Source organism: Notamacropus eugenii, chromosome 3, assembly GCF_028372415.1.
Source record: "Notamacropus eugenii isolate mMacEug1 chromosome 3, mMacEug1.pri_v2, whole genome shotgun sequence".
Lineage (NCBI taxonomy): Eukaryota > Metazoa > Chordata > Mammalia > Diprotodontia > Macropodidae > Notamacropus > Notamacropus eugenii.
The window spans coordinates 135327827-135355052 of NC_092874.1; the positions used below are offsets into that span (position 1 = coordinate 135327827).

General features: G+C 34.6%; 1 protein-coding gene across 3 annotated transcripts in view; it reads right to left on the reverse strand.

The window, feature by feature from the left end:
• CFTR (CF transmembrane conductance regulator) overlaps positions 1-27226 on the reverse strand; it is a 235378-nt gene that overhangs the window by 123071 nt on the left and 85081 nt on the right. For all 3 annotated transcript variants that reach the window (XM_072652953.1, XM_072652954.1, XM_072652955.1), the window contains 4 exons: positions 19184-19430; positions 15650-15742; positions 13918-14100; positions 9775-9966 (listed from right to left, as the gene is read on the reverse strand). In XM_072652953.1, the coding sequence (XP_072509054.1) occupies positions 9775-9966; positions 13918-14100; positions 15650-15742; positions 19184-19430 (715 nt within the window). The remainder of the gene's footprint in view (positions 1-9774; positions 9967-13917; positions 14101-15649; positions 15743-19183; positions 19431-27226) is intronic.

A 27226-nucleotide genomic window follows, 5' to 3' on the forward strand; every position in this document is an offset into this window, starting at 1 on the left:
AAACAAATTAGAAAACTATGTGAAATGTTTCCATCCAGGAAAATTTATCTCTCTCTGTCCACTCCTATGACCATTAAGTATGTAAGTGCTGTGAAAAGATATTAAATTGGAACAAAAAAACGAGGAAGAGAAAATTCCTCCCTTATCTCTTGTTCCAAGTCTAGTTAGTGCTTTAAAAATCAGATCAACTTTGGCAGTCAAAATGAAAATAAACTTTTTTGCAAAGGTTTGAACTTGGTGACAGGTGTCGGAAATGAATGCATTAAAATATTATATTTCTGACACTATTTGCTTAACCACCAAAGGTCTTGTAGCTGTTCCCTATGATCAAAACAGTATTGTGCTCCTTACAGAAAAAATATCCATTTTAGCACATGGGCATGAACCACATTAGCCTTTTTCACACCTCAATTCAGCTGTAAACACTTGTTGGCACCAGAAAGCCCCTACTAAATGGAAGCATTTTAGTCCATTCCAGAGGAAGAAAATGTCTATTTTAGGCTGTTAGGATTCCCAAACATTTAACAAATACTTGTATTTCTTATGTCTAGTGTCAGGAGGCTGTCTGATTGAACTATCAGAAAATTGCTAAACTATTATTTTTTTTGGAAAATCTTATGTAACTTTGCAGTTCACATTCCTACTTGAAAGCATTTATACTTTACTAGAATAATCAATCAATCAAGCATTAATGAGTGCCTTCTATGTCACCTACCATGTTACTATGTTATCTACTGTTACAACATCATAGGACACTATATCATGAGATTTTTAAAAATGTTATCATTGTCCCTATTCTTAAGGAAGAGTATTTGAAGTGGAAAAAAAGTCATATTTTGTAGAAAGAGTGTGACTTTATAAAAAGAAGAGATATAAAGATAAGAGTATTTTTTTAACACATGGTAATTTCATTGATAGGGGAGACTCTCAGTGAGGAAATACCCTGTAACAAAGCAGAGAAGCAATAGATGTACAGTTGGGTGGCACTACAGCAGATTCAACACTAGCTCTGGAGACTGGAAGACTTGAATTCAAATGTGGCCTCAGACATTTATTAGCTAGGGGACCCTGGGCAAGTCATTTAACTTCTGTTGGCCTTAGGTTCCTCAACTGCAAAACAGGGATAGTGGGAGCACCCACCTTCCAAGGTTGTGAGAATTAAATGAGACAGTATTTGAAAATAGTGCTTAGCACAATACCTGCCACATAGCAATTGCTTTATAAAGACTTATTCCCTTCTCCTCTGCCCTCCTCATGTGAAGCTACAGCCTTAGACAAATGCTTGAAAACAGTGAGAGGTTAAGTTATATGCCCAGAGTCCCAATGACAGAACTGAGAGTAGAACACAGACCTTTCTGAATTGAATATACATATATATATGTATATTCAATTCCTATTTTATTCTCATCACCCCCAGTTAACAACTTAATCTGTCCAAATACATATGATCAGTTTCCTCTTTACCCTAAACTTATTTTACTACCCTCACTTTAGTGGAAACCTAAGACTCTTCCCTGTTTCATTAGAAATCTTAACTTTTACTATGACCTTAGAAAAATGAATGATGATGATGATGATAAAAATAACTTGAAATTGCATAGTGTTTTAAGTTTTATATTGCACTTTTCTTATGTGATCTCACTTGGTCCTCATAATAACCATTTAAAGTAGGTAGTATTATTTTCTCCATTTTACAAATGTGGAAACTGAGTCTGAAAGACAGTAAGTTGTGTTCACATAGCTGATGTGGAATTTGAATTTAAGTCTTACTGACTCAAAGCTCAGTGCTCTGTCTACTACTATGCCACCAAGGTGCCTAGTACTGATGAGTCAGGGGGTCATCCTTTTCCTTGATCACCTCCTTCTCCACCAAATGTCACTGAAATGTCACTTGATGCTCTATTATGGGAAGTTTATATCATCTACATGCCTAGGCTTACATGGGATAATGCATGTGTAGTTTTTTTTCTAATTTTAAAGAGTTATATAAATGTCAGCCATTTGTATTATTATTCTAGAATCATTAGATCTATTATTTATCACTAGTTTATCCCCTTTTCTAAATTCATTTCCAACTTCTGAAATTACATCAGCATGTTTTTCTCCTATTTTCTTCTCTCTGCCATCATTCATTTTTTTTAAAATTTAAACATCTGTACATATTTTTCAGTACCATATACTTCATTAAAAATAGTTGTGATTTAATCCCTTATATGCTGGTACAGTTAACTCTTGATTAGCCATACTAATAAGAGATAGGTATAACACTGATTGACCAAACTCCCTAGTATCATTGCCACCAGAAAGCAGCTTCATAAACTCTGATAGAGATACCAATAAAAGATGGAAACAGCTGTGAATGACAAGAGAGAAAGAGAAGGAGACATGAGAGACATTTAGAATCTACAATTGTATAATTAACCTGTGAAAAATCAATGGTTTATAGGAATACCTATCAAAATCTGGGCATTAGGTTTTCCTTGCTTCTGGCATAATCTCAAGCAGTACAATTCAGTTCTTCCCTTTCAGGTTATGTATATTTTATAACTAAAGTGCTAAAGTGATCACTAAGAAGTTTGCCAAACTATTCAGTACAACTCCTTAGAAGTCATGGCACCTTCTCCAGCTCAGGTTTATGAGGTGTGTTCACTGACTGAACCTTTCTAGGCTGATTTTAAGTTTCTCTTAATATTGTTTTTACATTTCAAAGATACTATTTACCTATGGTCTTTTCTTCACAAATACTAGAAAGTCTTCTATTCCATAAAAAGTTCCCTTTATCTTCCCCTCCCTCCCATACAATTATGCCTTTCTTTTCAGGATAAATCATTCTTCATTGCAAACCTATCTCTTTTACCTTTTGGAATAGTGTATTCCAACATCTCCTTTCATTTAGAGAAGTTGCCAGGTGTTGTGTGATCCTCACTGTGGTGCATTGGCAGTCTGATCACACTCATAAGTTGTCACCTCATTTGCCTATGCTGAAGCTGACTTCCCTGGCAGCACTTCTTCCTACCATCTGTGGCTCCGTGGATGACTTATTGTGTGTCATTGCAGTTTAAAAAGTAACTTACTGTAGTTTCCCACTGGATTTCTCAATCATTACTAAATCTGCTGAGGATTTCAGGCTTTTACTGAAGTAGGTATATAGAAGCTGGGCAGTTAGCCTCCAGTTAGGTAGCTTCTTGTTCAAAAGTCCCTATGTTCGTGTTCATAACTTTTCTTACACCTTTAATCCCACCACTCATGACTATACTAGTTTCATTCCACTTCTGATTCTCAAGTTTCTTGATTTCTTTTCATAAGGTATTATTCTACTTCAGATTTCCAATTTAGCATTCCCCCTCTCAGACCAAATTCTCCTTGTTTTCAATTTTTTCTACTCTTCAAATATTCTCTCTTCCCTCTTCTTTTAAAGCACTTTCAAAACCTTGAAACTATATTACCTCTTATTTTAATCATAATTATTACCAGGAACTTAAAGTTCTTAGCCCTGCCAATGTTACCCAACTCATTATCCTCCTTGCCAAATTCTTCATTCCATAATCAGTCACATTATCACCTGCCTCTCTATCTCCTTGAATTTTCTCTTTAACCATGGATTATTCTCATCATTTGCTTTCTCCACTCCTTTTATTGAGGAACTTCTTGGAAATGAAAACAAATTTACATTCTATAATTTGGCCAAGGCTACTGACCAGTAATCCTACAACTTGTCCTTCAGTGATTCCTGGGCTCACTTTCTATGGAGATTTTTTTCAATCTTTCCCTTTAATCCTTTCACATTCTCTTCTTCTCCCTACCTTCATGTCCCATATTTCTAACAAACAGCTCCTGGCTATCTTAATCAAGAGAACAATTTTGATCCCTCATTTTGTTCCTCTTTTACATGTCCATTCTTTCAAGTTGGGCCAGATGTCTTTATCAACCTCATTATTTTCTTATTCTTCCATATCTTTGTTTATGACCTTCCCCAGTTCTAAAATAGCCCCTATAAATATTCCAATAATCCAAACCCTAAGCAGATGAAATGGGAGGGGGGGGTGATAAAAGTTCTTACAGAACTAAGTGGTCATGCAACAGGTTCAAGTAGACAATTTCTTACTTCCTTTCCTTGTAATTTTTGAGTGAAGAACTATGAGCCACTGAGTTGGGGGAAGGGCAGTTGGTCATCCCTCTACTCCAGCTTCCTCCTAAGCACATGGTGTCTGCTTTTTTTTCTGTTTATCCTTTCATAATCTTAAATTAATGAATATTTAGAAATAGAATAGACAAGGTTATAACCTTGTGAGCTTTAAAATATTATAAGAGCCATTAGAACTTCCCTTATCAACCAGAGTCTGTAGGAGATATCAAAGAAGCTGGTAGCAGCAATAGCTTGGAGAAGCCACTGCAGTAGCTAAGAGATCATTCTAACCCAACCAAGCATTGAATTATTCTGTCAACAAAAATAACACTTCTTGCAAGGAGCCAGTCAAAATAACATGAGAAAAACTCATTTCTCTCTTTTTAAAAATCAGACTAGCTAATCTATTTTATCTATTTTGTTTGTAAATGTCATTTTTTATTTAATTTTTTCTCTGATTTTTAGATTTTTATTTTGGCTTAGCTTAGTTTGGTTTGGTGGGGTTTTAAAAAATGTATTGGATTTTCTTTTTAGTAGCAAACTCCATTCATTGCTCTCTCTTCTTTGTTGACGAAACTATATAGAGATATTTTTATCTTCAAGACTTCTTGGCTTCCATGCCAAAGTATGTTGTTTCTTTATATTTTTCTTTGATGAAATATTTTATTGTTTCAATGATTTGCTCTTTGATCCATCAGTTTTTTAGGAATGTGTTAATGTCTAAATAATTTTTCATCTTTTCTTCAAAGACTCTTTTGTGGATTTTTTTTGCCTTATGATTAGTAATGGATGTTTGATATTTATGTTTTTCTGCATTTGATTATAAGGAATTTATGCTCTAGTACATGGTCAATTTCTGTAGAAATGTTATATACAGATGAAAATACATATACTCCTTTCTGTTCCCATTTAGTAACCACATTACATTTATTATACCTAACTTTTCTAAATTTCTATCCATGTCCTTAGCTTTTTTATTGTTTATATTTTGATTAGACTTATCTAAATCTGACAGGCATATATTAAGATCCCCAGTTATTATAGATTTATTCTTTCTCCCTATAAATCAACTTTTCCTTTAAATATTTAGGTACTATGTCATTCAGTGGATATATACTAAGTATTAATATTTATTCATTGTCTATGGTGTCTCTTAAGCATAAGGTAGTTTCCTAAATTATCTCTTTCAGTCTTCTAATTACTATTTTTATTGTTGCCTTATCTGAAATTATAATTACTAGCTTTGATTTTTTAAAATTCAGATGTGATATAACAGACTTTTTCTAGTCCCTTATTGTAATTTTATATGAATTTGTTTCAAGCTTATTTCAAATTTATTTCTTGTAAATGAAATATTTTTAGATTTTGTTTTCTAATGCATTAGGGTAGTCTCCTTAATTTTAGAGGTGACTTCATCCCATTCACATTCACATTTATGACTGCGAATTGTATATTTCCTCCTGTCTTATATTTTTCCCTTCTGTCCTCTTTTTTTTGCAAATAAGAAGAGGGTATCAAAAAAGAGTATATTCAATACTAGTGCTCTATATTTGATACTATATGCTTCCATTCTTTTATTATTTTTCTTTTCCCCTTGCCCAATCACAGGTTCATATCCTTTCTTCTTTTCCTTTTACTCCTACCTTCTAAAGATGGAGTTTGTAAGAAGGCATCAAGGAAAATCTTGTCCTCTTTTAGAATGTTTGCTTAACAAAACAAAAGGTGAAGATACTCTCTTCTTTCTCCTCCTCCCTCTTGTTCCTCTGGAACCATGCTCTTAGGATAAAAATTTCAGAACACTATTATTATATTTTGATTAAGTTTTTAGACTATACTGGGAACTTTAACATTCAATGTACTATTTCAATAAAAAGCTATATTCAGAGTTCTAAACAGCTGATTTGTAAAAGTGTTTTTGGAATGAAAGAATAAATTAGTAAGTTAGGGATTCCTCATATTTCTTCAAGTTTCACTTGAATATCACCTCTTCTATGGAAGTGTTAACTAATCCCACACTAAAGTGCTCTCTTTTCCTCTTCTCTGAATTCTCATTATTCTTATGTAACAGTACAAATATACATTGTTCCTATATATAGGCATGTATTTAGGAAATGTTCCTGGTTGCTACAAGGTTTTATTTTCCCAACTATAATTCTAGCCACATAGCAGTTGCTTGATAGTACTTGCTTAACTGAAACATATTAAATTGAACTCTCTCTGAATTTACTTGTCTACATGTCTCTTACAAAGTACTTTACTCACAGAGTTCATTACAATTATTCCATCAATGTTCTTTTAAGCTACAATTATCAAGTGCCTACTATATACATTCCACAGGATTAAAGAATTTTGAGAGATATGAAAAACATAAGTCCTAATATATGCCTTAAAGGAGTTTTTTTAACATCAGGAAGACAAGAAAAGTGCAGCATTCATAGGAAAATATAAATTAAATAACAATATAGGTGATGCAATAAAGTACCATATGATTATCTACCAAATTAATTGTATGGTTGATAAATGCTGAAAAAATGGTTAACTATTGAGCTCTAGGAGGGAGAGATTGTTGTAGGTTTAAGAGAGGTTTCATTGAAAGAGATAATAATCCATGTACCTTGATATTTCTTCTCTTCTTACAAAAATAAAATTGTAGGTTTGTCATTGGATTCCAACTATTCTAAAGAGATAAAGCATTTATTCAATATATATGTTTAATAAAAAATTCAATTTTTTTTAATTCAAAGGGACTGCCTACTTATTTAACAGTATGACATAGGAAAGGGTTCTCTAATATGTGTCAAAGGGATAATAAAGAGGAAAATAAACACTACAATTTTTTTCTGTATCTCTAATCATTAAATCCTTAATGCTTCCTAACTTCTATGATTCCCTTAGAAGTCAGACAGAATTCTCCCAGAACTCCCTTGGATATGTCAACCATCTACTTTAAGCAACACTGTTATAACTGTTCTAGTTTCTGTTGCTTCTAACTATATTCTGATATGATATCACTTTTTACCTTGAAAGTTTCTCCTCTCCTTCCAAAGTAGGTTCTGCCACGTGTGCAAAACAAGACAGCTACACATTAGTAAATGAATTGATATACAGAGAACCTGTTGCTAAAATGTACTGGACACCTGTACAAGAACCATGTGAACTAGCCTACCATTCATTCATTTATATTTTTATATGCTCTCTATTCCTGCTTCTGTTCCAATTTTTGTAAGAGGCTATGAAAGGAACCACAAGTAATAAATACTACATGCTACATAAAATGACTAATAAATAGCACCACTGGATTCAAAGAACATACCTATAAACCGAGAAAGAATATCATACCCAAGCAAAGATTAATATCTGGTCTAATGTGTATGCCCATCACTATTATAATCAAAGATAAATAATTATGGCAAAATCTACAGCATGTATTTCAAGAGTTAACATATGTCGAAATCTTAAGATCTCAGATAACTTTTGGTTGTGATTAATAGACAATAAACCTCCATAACTCACTTGTAAAATCAGTCTCTTGAATCACTTTAAATATGTTCCTAGATCAAAGAACAGAAGCCAAGGCCCAGAAAGTTTATATGGTTATATGACCAAGGCCATTGACTGAGCTCTAATTCTCAGTTTATTTTGAGAGTTCCTAAATAGCAGTCTTATGCTCTCTCCAATAAATCACGTTGTTTTAATGGCATCTCATCAGGTAACTTTTGGAGCATCATAAAAGAATCCATGTTCTATAAATGTACAAACAGAAAAAATCTGATCCCATTGATCAGTGATCCAAGATTCCTTTCACATACAAGTGAAACATTTACTACTTCAGAGCTTACTTGTCATTTTAGAAGAAGTTTCATCTACCTACTGAAAGACAGGAACATTCCATGTCTGAAAGCTCCTTGAAAGCAATAACCATGCATTCTCTAGCACAGTACCTTGAAGACATTAAGGACCTGATAAATGCCTGGCTGTTTAATTGTTTTATTCCATAGGTGTCTACAATATTTTTGAACGAACAGAAATTATACTTCACAGGGCATTCGTGAAGCAATTTGTAAAACTTAACATCCTGTATAAACATGAGTGGTAGATGCTACTGTTATACAATAATTGTTTATTTTTATATTATATATATATGATAGTCCTGAAGTAGGGAAATATAATTGCCTATTATAATAAAAGAATAATGATAAACTCAATGAAAGTAGAGTAGCATGAAAAGATTTATATGAACTGATGTAACGTTTAATAAGCAGAGCAAAGAAAACAATGCACACAACGACCACGACAACCATGTAAACGAAAACAACAAAAAATCAGAACTAAACTCTAAGAAGTTATGATAACCAAGATGGCCCTAAAAAAAAGACACCTTTTTTTTGCTGAGTTGGGAGACTAGGGGTATAAGACGTTACACACAGATCCTAGTCTACCTTGGTTGGAAAGTACACCTGAGAAGATTCCTGACTCTGTAGCGATTCAACTGGCAGACTTGCTAGGTTTCTCAGCCCTTCTAGAATCTAACTCCTAATTGTATTTATCTCTGGCTAAAGTATTCTCTGGTTCACAGGAAGTATGGATTTAATGATCTATGCTGCCTTTTTATGCTGCCCTAAAAAGACTTAAAGACAGTTAAGTTACAGTGGATAGAGCACTGGGCCTGGAATCAGGAAGACCTGAGTTCAAACCTAGCCTCAGACATTAGCTAGCTGTGTGACCCTGGGCAAGTCATTTAATTCTGTTTACCTTAATCCACTGAAGAAGGAAATGGCCAATCACTTTACTATCTTTGCCAAGAAAATCTCATGGATAGCACTGACATCCTGTGGTCCATGGGGTCAGGAAGAATCAGATACAAAAAATGCTTGAACAATATAAAGACCTTGAATTCACTACCGTGATTCTCCTGGGGATGTCTAGGCCCTCCTAAAGTATATGCTACACCTCCTGACTCCCTAGACAAGAAGAGTCTTTCTCTATAAGGTATCCATAAATATCTTTCCTGGACATCAAGTCATTTTATATAGATGCCCCGCAGCTTCCTTCACTCTGCTGGTATCTTCATTGACTTGAGTTCTGTCAGTTTTAAGTTATTCTTACCTGCTTTATTTTGCCCACGCTGGTTTCCCTGAGGCAGTTAATATATGTTTGCTACAACTGACTCCACACTTTAGGTTTCTACTTATTGCTCTAGATTGGAACCTCAGCCAACTTTCATTCTAGTAACCATATAACCATTTGACATGAAGCCTAAGTCGCCATTATCTGCAAGGGCTTCCAATAAAGTGAACTCTTCCTGCATCAAAAATCCGTGCCTCCATCCCCCAATGACACTGGTTCTCTTTTGGCCCTCAGATTATTGGCAAAGCAGAGCTGGCAGGCAGGTAATGAGTTCAGTGAATGCTCAATGTTCTAGTGACCAGAAATATCCATGTCCCTCCAGTATTTGGTAATGACCCATCCCTAAAATACCTTGCTTTCCACCATCAAGTTGGCCTTTGTAAGAATTCAAGTAGAAAAAAGAAAAAAAAATTTAACAAATATAGTAATAATAAAAACAATTCCCACTACCAGTAAGAGGACTATCCCCTACATAAACTTACTAAATGATACGTTACAAAATATTACAGATAAAGACATACCTCTTCTAGTTGGCAGGCTTTGATGACACTTCTATATCGGTATTCATCATAAGAAACACCAAAAATAATGTTTTCTTTAATAGTACCAGGCATGATCCAAGAGAACTGAGAGCAAAAGGAAATTCTTCCACTGTGTTTAATTTTGCCCTCTGAAGGTTCCAATTCTCCCATGATCAACATTAAAAGTGAAGTCTGAAAATGAAACCCAGTGGCATTAAACTGAAAGACATGTCTAAATAAATTATTGGTACATCCTCCTAGAAAGGTTATAGAATTCATTTCTTATCCCTAGAACAGCACTATACATATACATATATATGTATATGTATGTATTTGTGTATATATATATATATGTCATTCCAAACAAGAATATTGAATGAATGAATAAGCATGTTTAAGTACTCGTTGTAGACAAAACTCCAGGTCTGAGAATCAGAACAGCAGAATGGAGCTTGGAATGAGGACACTTAGGTTTGAATCTCTTCTTAGACATTTACTATCTGTGAAGTGATATATAAGTCACTAAACCTTTCAGAGGCCCTGTGTCTTCATTTGGGAAATGGAGATGATAATATTTGCACTACTTACTATATAGGGTTACTGTGAGGAAAGTGCTATATAAAAATGAACTATGATATATCTGAAGATGTTCCAAGGCAATAACTGTAGCTGGAGAGAGGGAAAGGGATAGGGACAGGGAGGAGAAAAAAATGTAGCATGGTGGATAGAGAGTGAGTCTTGGAGCCAGGACAATCTGAGTTCAAGGTTCACTTCTGACTAGCTGTGTGATGCTGGGGAAGTCCCTTAACTTCTCAATGTTCTAAGCCACTCTGACTTTCAGAGAAGATGCCAATCTGCATTGGTGAAAGGGAGTTTCTTCACCCAGAAGTTCCCTAAAATAGCTATTTTGGGGCGTTTTTCTTTTCTTTTTCTGTAACTCAATAAAATGCTAAAATGTTCTTTTGAATACTTCATGACTCTAACAATGTTGTATTCTCTCCTGCATAACCTTGACAGGTTCTGTGTCTTAGACCTAGTTGGATTGTTTACAGGGACAGCCTATCAGCTTGTGCTTTGGCCTTTCCCATTATCACCCTTGCAACTCACATCTATCAGTTCATCATTTCTTGAAATAATTGTCTGTATTCTAAATAAGGACAGAGCTTATAATTCAGGGGTAATCAGTAAATAATAGCAACTTCTTTTGTACACCATGACTGATAATAAAATACAGAATTTGCAAATAGAAAAACATTAGATGAAATACAGTAACAACTTTCTTGTTAGCAAACTTTCTTGTGATGTTATCTTTGACTTGAAGCAACTTATATCTTCCCTCCATCAAAATTTTCTCTTAACAATGACTCTATCTTGTGATCTAAAAAAATCAAGAGAACACAGGGAATAGTCGGCAAGGGAAGTTATTTCATACAAAGAAAAATCTTTGCAAAATCTGCATCATGTGTAGAAAACCAAAATGAGAGAAAACACTATAAAATTGTATGGAATGGTACTGACACCCAATGAGCTAAAGATGGCTAAAACCAAATGCAACAAATGAGAACATTTTGTGACCTTTATTTTTCATGTATTAGGTAATAAATTCTTCAAAATACTAATAACAAGACTAGATATGTGTAGTTAATTGTCCTCTGTTCAGAAAGAACTTTTGGGGCCTTCTCACTTTCTACTTTTGTTTCAGTTTTTAACTGGCAGTTCTATTGTTCCTAGTTCAACCACTTATAAACATTTGATCCTAGAAAAATATCTTTTCATGGAAAAATTATAACTTGAAAAGCTATTGTGAAGTTATCCAGCCTTTTCCTACACAGTTTTACAAAGTAGGAAATCTAAACAATTGTAATCAGACAAGACTTTACCCTCCAATGGAAGCCCTTTAGAGAAAGATAGAGCAGTCATACTTAGCAGCCCACTCCAATCTTCAATATTTCTCACTGTCAGGAAAATCTTTCTTAAGGTCTAATGAAAACTTCTCATGCATTTTAAATCTTTTTTTCACTAATTCTCACCTAAGCTATGGAGAGCCATTGTTCATCAATTCCTACAATAACTAGGATTTGGATGCTTTTCCCCCTGAAAATCCTATCTCCTTTGCTACCCTCTCCAAAGAAGGCTATTCTCCATTTATTTTCCCTTTCTCACCCTGAAGTTTCAGTTTATCACTAATACTATTTCCTCAACCTTCTTTTCTCTTTGCACTCTCTCCTTTCCCTATTTATCTATGTTTACTGAAATTCTTCTTTGTTTAAGATCCAGTTCAGGTACCATCTGCTCCATAAAGCTTTTCTTGATATCCTCCTTTTTCTCCAAGTTGAAAGCAAGTCTACCTTCAAATATTCTCAAAGTGCTTGGACTGACTTTTGCCTTTGCCTTATCACATTTCATCCTTTATCATACTTATTTGTACATATGGCATATCAATCACCCTAATGAGATTGTAAATTCCGAGAAGGCAGGTAATATGTAATTTTTAATCATTATATCCCCAATAGTTACCATTGTACCTTGTACATGGCATACATTTAATAAGCATTTGTTGAGTCAAACTCGATTAACCAGTATTAAGTGGCACTCTGGCCTTCTCTCTAGACTAACAAATATGGATCCATTAACTCTTCTTACTTTCTAACCTCCTAAATCACCTTTTTAATATATAATATCTATAAAGCCTTCATCATATCTCTGAATGCTAGAGATAATACTCTAACAAGAGTCTTGTTAGCGCTGTGAAAATCAACTTCTCTGTCTCGTTCCTAGTTATGCCATGGCTAATTAAAGGAAAAAAAGACAAAGAACTTTGTAAAGCCGCTTAATTTAATGTAATAAAATGAGAAATTATTGCTTATGTAATAGAAGCAGTGAAATTTTTTTTGTATATTTCATACATTAACAACTGAATTAATGAGTGTAACATGTCTGAAAAACCTTAGATGTCTGCATATGTGTGTACATATATAGACACAAGTAGAAAAAGTTTTGCAAAAGTTTTATGTAACATTAATGTAGTAAAACTTAAGCTTCACTGAGGCTTTTGAGATACTCTATGTATGTTATACACACACATACATATATACATATACACATATATGCACATAATACATATACATGCTTGTATATGTATGTGCATGCATACATGTGTGGATATATACATACACACATGTGTATGTACGTACATATAGATACAAACACATGCATACACATATCAGCCTTTAAAAAAAAAAAACTAAATCTGTGATTTCACTGATGTGGGGAAGCTCCCAGTAAGGAAACTTCCTCCACTTGATGCTGAGTGTATAAGTGACTGACCCAAGGTCACATAGCTACTAAGTATCAAAGGCAATATCTGAAATGAAGACTTCTAGACTCCAAGGTTGGCCATATTTTCATCTCACCACATTTGCAGCAGCAGCAACAGCAGAAGTAGATCATCAGTATTGTTATTAAGCGTAAAAATATTTGGTAAATTTTAATAATAATGCAGATGGTTTAACAAATCATTCCTTCAACATATATTTCCTTAGGGTCTATTATGCAATTCACAAACACCATGAGGCAGCTAGGTGGTACAGTGGATAGAAAAATGGACCTAGAGTAAGGAAGACCTACGTTCAAATCCAGCCTCAGGTATTTATTAGCTGTGTAAACCTGAGCAAGCCACTCAACCCTATTTGCTCCAATTCCTCATCTATAAAATGAGCTGGAGAAGGAAATGACAAACCATTCTAGTATCAGACCTGAATGGGGTCACAAAGATACAGACTTGGCTAAAATGACTCACCAACAACAAACATTATGGTAGGCATCATTCTATAGGAAGCACTACTGGGTATAATAGCATACCCTACTTCCTAATAATGTGTCAAACTGGAAAAAATTATTCCTATAATTCTTTATATTTGTGTCTACATGGGAACTTATATTACTTCATCATTCATCATAAGAGAGAAATTATACCTAAAAATTTCACTAAAAATAGTGTGCTATGTTAAACTATATCATACACTAGGACCATATTAGAAAAAGAAGAGGTAAATATTGAGAAAATCCTTAAATTGCAAGGGTTAATAAATATAGAAGAATTTGTAAATAATGTTCATAGCTACCATACATAAAATGGAATACCTTTCCTGCCCCAGTAGATCCAGCCACAGCTAATAACTGTCCTTTTTCTATCTTGAAATTGATATTTTTAAGAACAGGAGTACCAAGAAGTTGGAAATTGCTAAAGAAGAGGCCATTGTCACCATTCGAAATTTTCCCATCACTATTGTTCTGTTTTGCCTTTACAAACAATTCCCCAAATCCCTGGAAAAGAATACATAGAAAATAAAAGGCATATCAATTAATTATTTATTCTATCTTTTAACTTAAGTGCTTCATAAGACCATAATTTTATTGGTATGAGTACTTGCTACATTTTATGTAGATTAGCATCTTTTCATAAATAATATTTTGTGTCTTACAATACCACCCCCCTCCTCAAAGTCACCTTATCACCTACCACCTAGCAATGACCCTTTCCAAACGTAAGCAGTTCAGACAGCGATAGACATGAGTCTCTCCCAAAACCTGTAATCTAGACATTGTCAAGTTGATAGAACTTCTAATAACTTGTGATTTCCTAGAACTCACTAGGAACTATCATAGTCACACATTGGGGAAGGATCCTATGTCCTTTACCAATCTAAAATTATTCTTAACCAGATTGTAGAACACTTGATAATGACAGCATATACTTCATTAGATTCTAAGATAAGACAATAATCTTAGACAATAAAGTTGACTGAGAAACTCAAAACACATAAAAAAGAGCTATCTTAGGCTCTCCATAATGTACTGCTGAAGGGCAGTTACACTATACCCATTCTAATCTGGAACAAATCAGGAGAATAAATGAGTGGAGATTGACCATATCTGGCAATTCCCTGGCACACATCTGGCTCCCTTGAACTTCTAGACAAGGGAGCTTCAGATACACAGCATTAAGTAAAATAGCTGGCCTTCCATCAAGTGCCTTATATTTTCTTCATGTTGGGATGACATTTGGAACTTCTACTCATAATGAGGACACAAGCTGAGCTGATTTTAAACCTATCTGTCCATTTTCAATAGGCAAAGATGGGGATAGGGGTGGGGAAGGGAGAAAGAAGCACAGGTGATCCAAGGGCTAATAAGTTCCAGCCTAATCTTAGGCGAGTGAAATAACTGAAACTGAAAAAAAGTTTTGTCTTCTCTTCTTGCTCCTTTTCTTCTAGTTTCCTTTTGGCTCATATTCCCTAAGCACAGGTCTGAATGACAAGAAAATATGTTTCCTAAGTAAATGAAGCTGTGAAAGGGAAAGTGCCTGCTGCCATACTTCACTGAAATATAAATTATCCTCTAATATTAGAAGATACAAAATACTATTTGAGGGAACAAGAAATACAAATAATTAATAGAGACATTTCCAAACTTAATAATGGCAAAAGATAAGACTGTTACAAGCTATTGCCTTGCATATCTTTTCATAGTGTGGGGCAAAGCATAAGGGACTGGGACTCATGAGTTCTGGTTTTTATTTTTGACTCCACTACTTTACTTCTTGGCTGTGGGATCTTGAACAAGGAACAACACCTCAAATTCACAATTGTCTTTGATTAAAAACAATACGCAACATGTGCTTGACCTTGTTAAGCTGTAACTTTTTAAAAATAATATAAAAAGATTGGCTAATGTCCACTCTAAAATTCCATTGTGATTATAGCCCTCTCCTGCTACAGTACAAATCCAAAATATTAAAGGCCCAAATGTTTAAGTATTTAGAGTATATAAAATAAAATAAAATATGATTATTTGAGTGCTTTTGAATCCTGACCTCCTCCCAGAAGGCTGTTATGTTTTCCATCATTACATCTGTAGTTGTTAAGTTATATTCCAAAGTTTTGTATTCTTGTTTTTGTAAGAAATCCTGTTTAGAAAAGAGAAGAGAAACAGATACTGTGTGACCAAAAGTAACAATAATAGCCTGGTATATCTATTTGCAATACATCATTATCTAAGTTCCAAATATAGATACTATGATCTGAGTTTAAAACTTCTTAAATAATAGTATCACATAGAGATTCAAGAGTTAATACACATATTGCACAATTCTGATACGAACTTTTACATTGTGGCAAAATCATACTTGAACATATAAAAGGAACTGGTTATTTCTCAATACGTCCAAAACCCAGAATGAGTGACTCTGCTAGGAAGCAAACTCTACCTCAGAGGTTCTTAATCTTTCTTGTACCATGGACCCCACTGGCAATCTGCTCAAGCCTGTGAATCCCTTTTCAGAATAATGTTCTTAAATGCATAAAATAAATACAGAGACAACAAAAGAAACCAATGATATCAAAATACAGTTATGAAAAATGTTAATGATCAGAGACTCCAGGTAAGAATTTCTGCTCTATCCCCATCACCAGGTTGTCAGAGCTGAGGATGTAGATGAAACAATAAGAAGCAGCAGGGATCCTGGTGCCAGGGTTAGCCACCCCAGGAGACCAGCCTGCTGGTCTGACAGCACAGATAATTTTCCTATGCTGAAGGTGCTTGTATTATCCCCATCTTGCAAGGAAAATCTATAACTCAGGATTTAGCAGAAATCTCTTCATCCTCTAACCATTGGCACTCACACATTGGAAGTACCCTCAGCACCTGTGACTTTTCCCCTTGAATGGGTGGCTTCTCTCAGAACATCTATTTAAGAAGGTCTCCTAGGCCAGCCGTGCCTCATTCTTCTTCAGACTGCCCTCCTGCTGCCCAGCTTTGTATTGTATACTGAAGGGTCCTCCACCTTTTAATTCCCCACCCCCTCCTACTTCCATTCTCAGCTTCCTTATATGTGTTATTTCCCCCCATTCGAATGTTTGAAGGTAGGCACTGTCTTTCATTCTGCTTGTATTTTTTCCCATAGTTTAAAACAGTGTCTGGTATATAGTAAACATTTAATAAATGCTTATTAACTAACTGACCCTATACTGCATAGAAATATGACTCAATATGGCTGTAATACTGAGGAAACCTACCAGAATTATAACTATATATATTCTCCTCATAGCATATTATTATAATTTTATCCTTAATATTGTTACTCTTACTAATTAATATTATGAATTCATCTTTAGTACTACTACTACTACACTAAATACTACACTATAAACTTACTAAACTTAGTAGATCTGGTACAAATCTTCCTAAAGGATCAATGCATGGTCCTAAGGAAAAAGAGATTTTAGAAGTTACACATGTCAAAGGTTTTCTTTTTTTTTTTTTTTACTGTCCTTGCTATGGAAAACAAGTGAGGAAAAGGGGTACAAGATGGAGTGCATCTATCCCAAAGATTTTCCCACCTGTTTCTGAATCACACATGTATAGTCTTGGGAAGTGTGACCTGACTTCTAATATAAGCTAAAAAAAATTGCTGATGAAAGAGTAAATGTTATCTTAAAATCACTGACTTAGAGTTTTCACTTTTGTTAGTATTAGAAGGTTATAGTTTTAGAACTGGAAAGGACTTCAGAGACCATCTAATGTAACTTTCTCATTTTACAGATGAGGAAACTGATGCCCAATTAAGTGATGTGCCCAAGGGTACCTTGGTAGTATTCATGAGAGGCAGGATCCCTAAATTGAGAAGAGATTCTGCTCAATGTCTGAGACCTTCTTCATTTAATATAGTCATACATGTATATTCATATATACATACATATAAGTAACATGTTATATAGTGTAGTAGATAGAAACAGAGCTGGCCTTTGAAGGTGTAAGTATCTAATGCAATGTCAGAAATAACGCCTTATTTGGGAGTTCCTTATAGCAGTGAAATCACAGGTCCAGACTCTATTTCTATCATCCCTAACTTTATATTATAATCCAGAAGTTTAAGCACTGTTTTAATAATTGACATAAGGTGATCTGGAAAGAATTCAGAAGATTAGAATAAAAATGAAAATAATCTGTAAATAAATATTTAAAGGAAGATCAAGAAATGTTCTAGTAAAAAAAACCACAGAAATTGTCATCTCTTTGTGTATATATAGATAATGAAAGGCATTGTGGTTTGTTTGAAAGAATGGTGGATTTGGAGTAAGAGGACTTAGGTTTGAATTTTGGCTTAACTACTTACTACCCATGTGACCTTGGGGTCACAACCTCTCTGAGATTGAGATTCTTTGTCTGGAAGATAAAGAGACTGAATTAGCTGGCCTCTAAGACCCACTCAGCACTGCGCTGTCTTGTTATTCACCCTTCATTTTTCAGGAGGACTAATGATGTTGTCACAGAGTGGTGTCTTGACTTTCTCATGAATTGGATTTAAGTGAGGGAGAGTTGCACAAAGTCATCAGCCTCTCATCAGACTTCCAGAGTCATCAAAGTACAATAGCAAGACAAAAGTCAGAACAATGAACTATAGTGGATGACCTTGGCAGCTTCAATGTCTGACCAAGATCTAAGTGCTCCACAGTTCCTGCTTCAGCTGCCTTCATGGCCACTGGAATAAATTGTTCTCATCTGCCCATTCTGCTGGAGGAAATCTTCACATTTCCCTAACTCACATCTCCCTAACTCACCAACAGGTTTGAACCCTGTTGGTTATTTTCAACCTGGTTTAGCCCATGTACTGAGATGGCCTACTGGGGTATGGCTACTGCACACTGTGCACACCTCTTGACGCCACAGGTGAGAGTTGGGTGACAGTTGCACACCAAAGGTAGATGAGCATCCCTGAAAAGGACTCAGCAGTCTTTCACACCAGAGGCACTAGTCCTTCTTGAACACCCCATATACCCCCTGGCACATAGTAGGTATTCAATAAACATTTATTGATTGCCTAAGTCTATGATCCAATAAAGCTAGAAAGGAGTCCATTCTATACTTTAAAAGATAACTTATTACATATATACTTTAAAACTTCACTCAAAAAGTCTCAGTGTTATCGAGCCTGGGTTTTGTGAGTAATATGACTTGGCATATAAGGCCATTTTAACTCAAACTTCATTATTTCCAAACATATGATTTAGAAACATTTATTCCAACAGAGGCATTGCCTGGTCAATTTTGTATCTTTCTGGTTATTCTGCCACCAATCTGTGTGAAAATGAACAATGCCAGGGCTAACTCAGTGAGAATCTGCAGAAAAGTCTCTGGACCAAAGAAAGAGCAACTCCTAACCCACTGCATTAGTCATGACTTTCTTTCAATCCAATAGCTCTTTCTGTAGAAAAATTCACCAGAATGAGAACAACCCTTGTGATGAAATAGTCTGTGTTTTAAGAAGGCTCATGGTCATTTACTAAGATGGATCCAGTATGAAATGCCCAGAAACTGCTGCACATTGTAAGTAATTGTTATACACTACCTGTATTTTGTTTATTGCTCCAAGAGAATCATACCAGGTTTGCACAGCCCAGGGAAACTGCCGAGTGACTGCCATTCGAAGAACGATGCAGAATGAGATGGTTGTAAATATTTTTCGCAGCATAATTCCTTTGATCAAGGCATAAGGAAGCACAGCTAGAAATACAACAAAGAAACCTGAGAAGAAGAAGGCTGAGCTATTGAAGTATCTCACATATGCAGTTTTTCGGGTCAGTTTCAGTTCAGTTCTGTAAAAACAAAACAAAACAAAATGAATTTGGGGTAGTATTTCAGAGTTGCTGGCTTGATGCATCTTGGAATTTAATCTCAGAATATTATCTTTTTTTCAAACTGTCATAGTATTTAGTACACTCTAGGCATTTGCTGAAAATGTCATTCAACTAAATTGACATATAATTAATTGGTAAAAAGTGGCCAATTTCCAAATATTTCTGGAAATCAGAGAGGAAACATTATCTAGAAAAAGAAGACTATTCTTAATCTAAAATTAAACTGAATCCAACAAACTTCATCACATACCTACAATGCAGTGCATTAGTGTTAAATATAAGAAAAAACTTTTGCAGTTTCACATAGATGATATTCTAGCTAAATGCTAATATTTCTATCTTTAGGGTTTTTTTGAAAAACATGTTCTTTTTTAGAAGCAATAGCACTTAGCTAATCACATCTTAGAGTCCAATCAGGTGCACCTCACCAAAATTTCTCATTTATTTTAAAGAAGCTTCAAATGTCGAAGTGATACATAGTATGTGAAAATATAACCAGCCTAATGTTGCTATGTAACTATTCTCCTTACAAAAAAACTAAACTTTTCTTACTAAAGTAAGAAAAACTCAATTTCTCCAACTTTGTTCAATTTTAGTATTCTCTTTTATTATAACACTACCTTTGAGATATTCTTCAGATACCCTCAAAATATTTATTTTGAATTATATAGAAATAAGCACTGTGCTACTATACATAATAGGTATATTATATACGTAATGACTTTTTTTTGAAAAAAAACTTTTTACCCTAGGAAGTTGCTGAAGATGTGAATTTAAATAAATGTAAAGAAGAGTTTAAATGAGTAAAGAGTGATAGTGACATAATAAATATTACAAAATACATTTGGGATGTTCAGAGTACATCTCTAATCTTTGTAAGTGATAATTCAGAGAGAAACTATTGTGTCTTCCCATAGTATAGCACTTTTGTCCACTGGCAGAGATATAATACTGGATTGGATGACATACTGGTCTGACATTTTGAAACAACTTTTAACTGTGAAACATTTTTTTTATTATAGTTAAGTAATGAATTCAGAAAAATATCAAATGTGTAACTTTTCTCATGAAGTTTAAAAAAAGAAACTCACTGACACCATGCTAATCAAGATATCTATAATTATTTATACCTCACTATTTTTCATATATAAAAGGGAACTTTTAAAATTATTTAACATTTTTGACAATACTAGGTAGTTTTTAAAAAATATTTTAGATCACTCCTAAGCCATACGTCAGTAAGACAGTTCTGTTCCCTTGCTATCATCCCAGTCTTTCATTCCTCTTGCTCAAAGAGCAGTTTAAGTGTTTAAACTTTGGAGCTGGTCCAGCAAGTACTTGGACAAATACCATAGAAATCTGAGTTAAGACATGTGAGGAGACAAGAAAAGGGACCAATGAAAGTGTATATCAATACTGAGATTGCATCTCTTCAGGTGCCATGTTGCTCAGTGGCCACAAGGACTCACCCAGTCCAGACTTGGTGTAAAGAAAGAATAGTGGAACTAGGGACATGTACTAAAGGAGAGGTCAGGCAGACAATAGAACCACAGGGTATTTTTAGGGAGTGCATAGAAAGTGTGAGTTAGTCCCACTTTTTACACATGAGGTAGGTATGGAGTGCTTAGTACTAAAGTAGTAGAAAAAAATTTTTAATTTTTTCTCAAAAATAACATTCCAAAGAAAAGATCAAACACATGATGACATGAAAGTGATTGAGTTTGCTCAAGCTACACAGTGACTTAGTTCATAAGTTTTACTTATTTTAGTAGGCCAAGTTAAAAATGTTGGCTAAGGTCAATTTAAAATTAATAAAATCTAAAATTATTGCAAAATTATTGTGAAAGTTAAATTACATTTAAAACAAGAATATAAAAAAGATAAAACAGTTAAAAAACAAAGAATAATGGAGGGAGAAAGAAGCATAAAGGAATACTGGGAAAAGAAAACATAATTTAGGGGGAAAAACTGGAAGCAGAAAAAGGGAGAAAAACTTTTTAAAGATCATTCTCCAATGAGTAGTATTTTTCATTACAAATCCACTAATGCTATGTGAGTCATAAAAATACTTTATCAGTATCTTTTGAAAACTAGAAAGTGATTTTATGGCAGAAGTGCAATAAAACAATAGCTGTGGCCTGAGCTTTGGAGCACACTTTTGCCCTGGTTCAATACCGGCACAGGCTGAGTTTAATCACTCTATTACCTTTCATCAGAGCAATCTCTCTCTGAACATTTTATTTGATCTCTCTGGTATATGCCAAATATTTCCCATATTTACGTCAGTTCAAAATATGCCTTTCGTCAGCAATTCCCAACCTTTTCAAGCAACAATTTCATGCCAGATTAAGGAACTCGATTCTATAAGCCACAACCAAGCATTTACTTTGCCAAGGAAACCCCAAATGGGGCCATGGAGAATCAGATACAATTGAAACTGAACAACAAGCATTTACTGTTAGAACTGTGCAAACATCAATTCACAGTGGAAAGGATGAGTTTCACAAGATTATGGATGTAAAACTGGAAGGGACCTTAGAGATCAGTCCAACCTTCTCATTTCCCAGAGGAAGAAACTGAGGCCTGAAGAATGATGTCTCCAAGGTCATATAACTAGTAAGAATCTGAGGTGAGATTCAAATCCTGACTGTAGACCTAGCCCTCTATTCACCATAACTCTGCTTTATCTTTTGTACTAGAAGGAGAAATAACCGAAGTCAGAAGGAGGGATCACCTAGCTGAAATTTATCTTTGAGGTCTGAGCAAAAGGATTGCTGATAATGAATTACCTAGCTTGCAATTCCAGCACTAATAATGTGTGTTCGTCCTCCGTTGCCGAAGAAGACCATGCCATCAGAGAAATAATGACATGACTTGCACTTGACTTTGTTTTTGAGTGAGGGAGAGCTGTGCAGGTCACCAGTCTCACTTCTCCTCCAGAGCTGTCTGAATCCAGTGACCAGATATTCATCAGGATGACTGGAGATGACCCAGGATGAGGCAATTGGGGTTAAATGACTTGCCCAAGGTCACACAGCTAGTGAGTGTCAAGTGTCTGAGGTGAGATTTGAACTCAGGTCCTCCTGACTCCTATACTGGTGCCCTGAAATCCACTGTACCCTCTAGCTGTCCCAGCACTAATAATATATGTAACACTGAGGAAGACTGTGATTGGCTAATCATTGTTAGGCCCTAAGGCCTACACAAACTACCATGGTATTATAAACATTTCCTGTATGACGGTGAGAAAAATTCTATGACTTTCCTGGATTTTTTCTTAAATAGCATAACAAAAATAAATGACCAATAATCATGTTTGGGAAATAGTACTCTTTTACTCCATCTATTTACATGGCAGGGGACTTAGCATTTCACCTTTTCTTTATTGTTGTCCCAATCACACACCTGGAGTTTAGCTCTCATTCCTGTCTACATGAATCAGCCCCTTGAATTCCAGGTAACTTACAAGCCCATCCAAAAAAGTACTTTACTTTTGGTCTATTTTTGCCTTTGAAACCTTGATGCAATATATAACTCTACATCACTGATATCTTTTCAACAATTTTCCTGAACCAGTATGTTTCCCATCACTTGATTTCCTAATTTTTCAAATTTCCAAATTCCTAATGTTTAAGAAACAAGGACTTTGGCTAAGGGAAATTGACCTACTATGGCTTGGAAAATACACTGGATTAATTTTTTGCCAAGGGTTGCTTCAGCAATCATAACACAGTCTATACTGTATGTCTTCCCTTGAATGATCAAAGTAACAAAGTTATTTGGGGTGAAGTCAAAGAGCAGGCCAAGTGCAAGGTACTAGTGGTTTTTTAAAAAGTACTATAAGTGGAGAGGCACTGTGGCATAGTAGACAGAATTCTGGTCCCAGAGATAGGTTTAGGTCCTGCCTCTGACACACAAAGTCTTATGACCCTGGACAAATCACCTAATCTCTTAATGCAACCGGCAACTCTCTAAGGCTCAAAGTTTCAGAAAAGTTTCCAGTCTGTTTCATATAGGGAATCTCCCTCCTAGAAGTTCCATATACCAATGAAGGTATAGTTCCAAACCAAAACAAAGAATCAATCCAAGTCAAGTAAAAATGTATTCATCAAGTTCCTACTATGTGCCAGGTACTATGCTAAATTCTGAGGATACAAAGAAAGACACAAAATAGTCCCTACTTTCAACAACTTCATAGTTGAATGGAGACATATAAATTGTAGATGACAATCTCTACAGTTGCCTCTATCAGGAGCTTAACATATTTATCAAGAGTTCCTTGTTAGAGAAGTATCCAGGTTGAAGGCTATGTTGTACTCTAAAATATATATTTTTTATAATAAACAAACTAACCCAAAGCAATTGTTTCTCTACTACACCATTCAGTTGGTTGTGAAGTTGTAAGGAAGTTGCCTGCTATAGAGGATCATACATGAAAGCCTGCCTCTTTTCAAGTTTTCACCAAGGATACCATCAATACATGTATATATGGTGCTCATAGAGATTTTATTTTTAAAAAGAAGCTGTTGTGTTAGTTTCTGATGTCCTCTCTATCACCACTCTTGGTGATTTCTCCCCATTCTTTTGGTAATTTTCCTCTTTAACACAATGTGAAAAGCAATATCTGAGTGCTTTTCAAGTCATGTTGCCTCCAATATGGGTTGCTTCTCTATACACGTCAGTTCAGTTGCTCTTCCCAATTGCATTCTTAAGTGACATTTCAACTTTTGCCCACAATTCCATCAATGTCAATGAACGTCAGAGCGGAAACTGATTTCATATGAAAGAACCTCATAGAATTTCCATCATTTTTTCATCTTCCGAAATGGATATTGATACATACAGTGAAATTATTGTTATGGAAGCATTTTTCTTGTGCTCATAAAGCATAAGACAGCTATGTGTCTCATAAAGTGATATTTTGTGCTGCCTTTGGGTATCAGATGAAACCAATTCCATCAACTTCTTTTTTTGCCTCTCCAGGGAAAACCTATGCATCATCCTTCATTTAGTTTCAACTTCCATTTCTTCATCAGTTCTTCCAGTTATTTATCCTAAGATCATAGGATCATTGATCTAGAGTGAGAAGAGACCTCAGGGGTCAGAGTCAAACAGCCTCATTTTACAGGTGAGGAAAATGAAGCTGAGGGATATTAAGCAACTTGCCCAAAGTATCACAGGTAGCTAGTGTCAGAAGAGGGATTTGAACTCAAATTCTTACTGCAAAGCCTGTGGTTGTTTCATAGTAACACAGTATATGAATTCACTGGTCATTAGACCAAGACCTCACATTTAGAGAACCTACAGTTAATTTTTATAGTTGATCTAAAATCTATGTGATTTTAAAATACCCTATGCCCCTTTGCCACTTTTCTACTTCCATCACTAGGTAGCAGGCAAACAGGACTGAAAACTTTTCATTTGTTTTTCTTCATTTCTTGTCTAACATTTGCTCATGTATATCTCCTTCCAGAATGCAACAGCAGTGAATTATACTACTGGATGGAAAGTGACTGACCAAAGAGGAATAAGTCTCTTGATCTTTTTTTTAAGGTAATTTGATTTTTCTTTTATTTTTCAAAATATTTTTGCTACATTTGAGTTGTAAGCTGTTTCCTTTCCTTCCTCCCAACCCTGCACTAGAGGAGGGCAACATTTGACAGATATATTTGGGAAACTATACAATACATAGCCCATATATCAATTCTTTCTTTAAAAATGGATAGCACCTTCCTTCACAGATCCTTTGTAATTGATTTTAATAGTCATATAATTCAGGATAGCTTAGACATTCACAGTTACTCTTTGAATAATATTGCTGATGTTGTATGCAACATTCTCTTGGTTCTACTTATTTCGCTCTTCATTATTTCTTGCAAGTCTTTCCATATTTTCCTAAAATTAACCCACATTATTTCTTACAGTACAGTTGTATTTCATCACATTCATATTCCACAACTTATTTAGCCATTCCCTCAGTTTTCAGTTCTTTGTCACTACAAAGAGAGCTCCTATAAATATTTTAGAATATGTAGGTTCCTTTTCTTTTTCCCTGATCACTTTGGGAAATAGACCTAAAAGTAATATTGTTGGGTCAACTCTTTGGGCATAATTCCAGACTGCTCTCCAAAATGCTCACCAACAGTGTATTACTGTCCCAATTTTTCCACATCACCTCCAACATTTATAATTTTCCCCTTCTATCATTTTAGCCAATCAGATAGGTGCGAGGTAATATGTCAAAATTGTTTTCATTTACATTTCATTAATCAATAATGATTTGGAGCATTTTTTCATATATATAGCTTTGATTCACATATATAGCTTTGATATCTTCCTCCAAAACTGCCTGTTTATATCCTGTGACCATTTATCAGTTGGGCAATGACATATCCTTATAAACTTAACAAAGTTCTCTAAATAGTTGAGATATAAGGCCTTTATCCAAGAAGTTGTCTATAAAAATTTTCCCCCAAATTTTTTACTTTCCTTCTAATCTTGGCTACATTGGTTTTATTTGTACAAAACCTTTTTAATTTAATGTAACCAGAATTATCCATTTTATATCTCACAATGTTCTGTATCTCATTTATTCATAAATTCTTCTCCTATCCATTAATGTGATAGGTAATATAGTCCATTTTCTTCTAATTTACTTATGAAATCTCCCTTTACATGTAGGTCATGCATCCATTTTGACATTATCTTGGTAATGATGTAATATATTAGTCTATACCTAGCTTGTCAGACTGCTTTCCAGTTTTCACAACAATTTTTACCAAACAGTGAGTTCTTTTTCTGAAAGCTTAAATCTTTACATTTATCAAACACAAGACTACTATAATAATTTACTGCTGTGTATTGTTCTACTTTATTCCACTGATCCACCATTCTATTTCTTAGCTAGTAGCAGAGTTTTTATAATTACCACCTGACACCACTATACCCCCTTCCTTTACATTTTTTTCCATTAATTCCTTTGACATTGTTGACCTGTTGTTTTTTTCCAAATGAATTTTGTTGTGTGTTTCTTTCTAGATCAATATTTGTTTTTTGTAATTTGTTTGGGATGACACTGAATAAGCAGATTAATTTAGGCAGAATTGTTATTTTTATTATATTGGCTCAGCCCAATAATTAACATTTCTCCAGTTACTGAAATCTGATATCATTTGTATAAAAAGTATTTTATAATTATATTCATGTAATTCCTAGGTTTGCTATCTACAATTATTTTAAATGAGGTATCTTAATTATTAATTGTTTCAGCTAACGTTTGGGTATATCCCCAGGATTTTCCAAGTGTACCATTATATCATCTGCAAAAAAAATAGTTGTTATCTCATTGCTTACTCTGATTCCTTCTATTTTTCTTCTCTTGTTCCTACTGCTAGGATTTCTAGTACAATATTGAATAATATTGATGATAATGTGCATCCTTACTCCTGATCTTATTGGGAAGGCTTACAGCTTATTCTCCATACAAATAATGCTTGCTGATGGTTTTAGATAGATGCTTCTTATCATTTTAAGGAAAAATCCATTTATAATTACACTTTCAAATGTTTTTAATAGGAAAGAGTATAGCATTTTGCTAACAGCTTTTTTCTGCATCTATTGATACAATCATGTGATTTTTGTTTCTTTTTTTTATTGCTATAATCAGTTGTCTTAATAGTTTTCCTTATGTTAGACCATCCCTATATTCCTGGTATTCCCCTTGGTCATAAGATATTATCTTTGTGACTTATTGT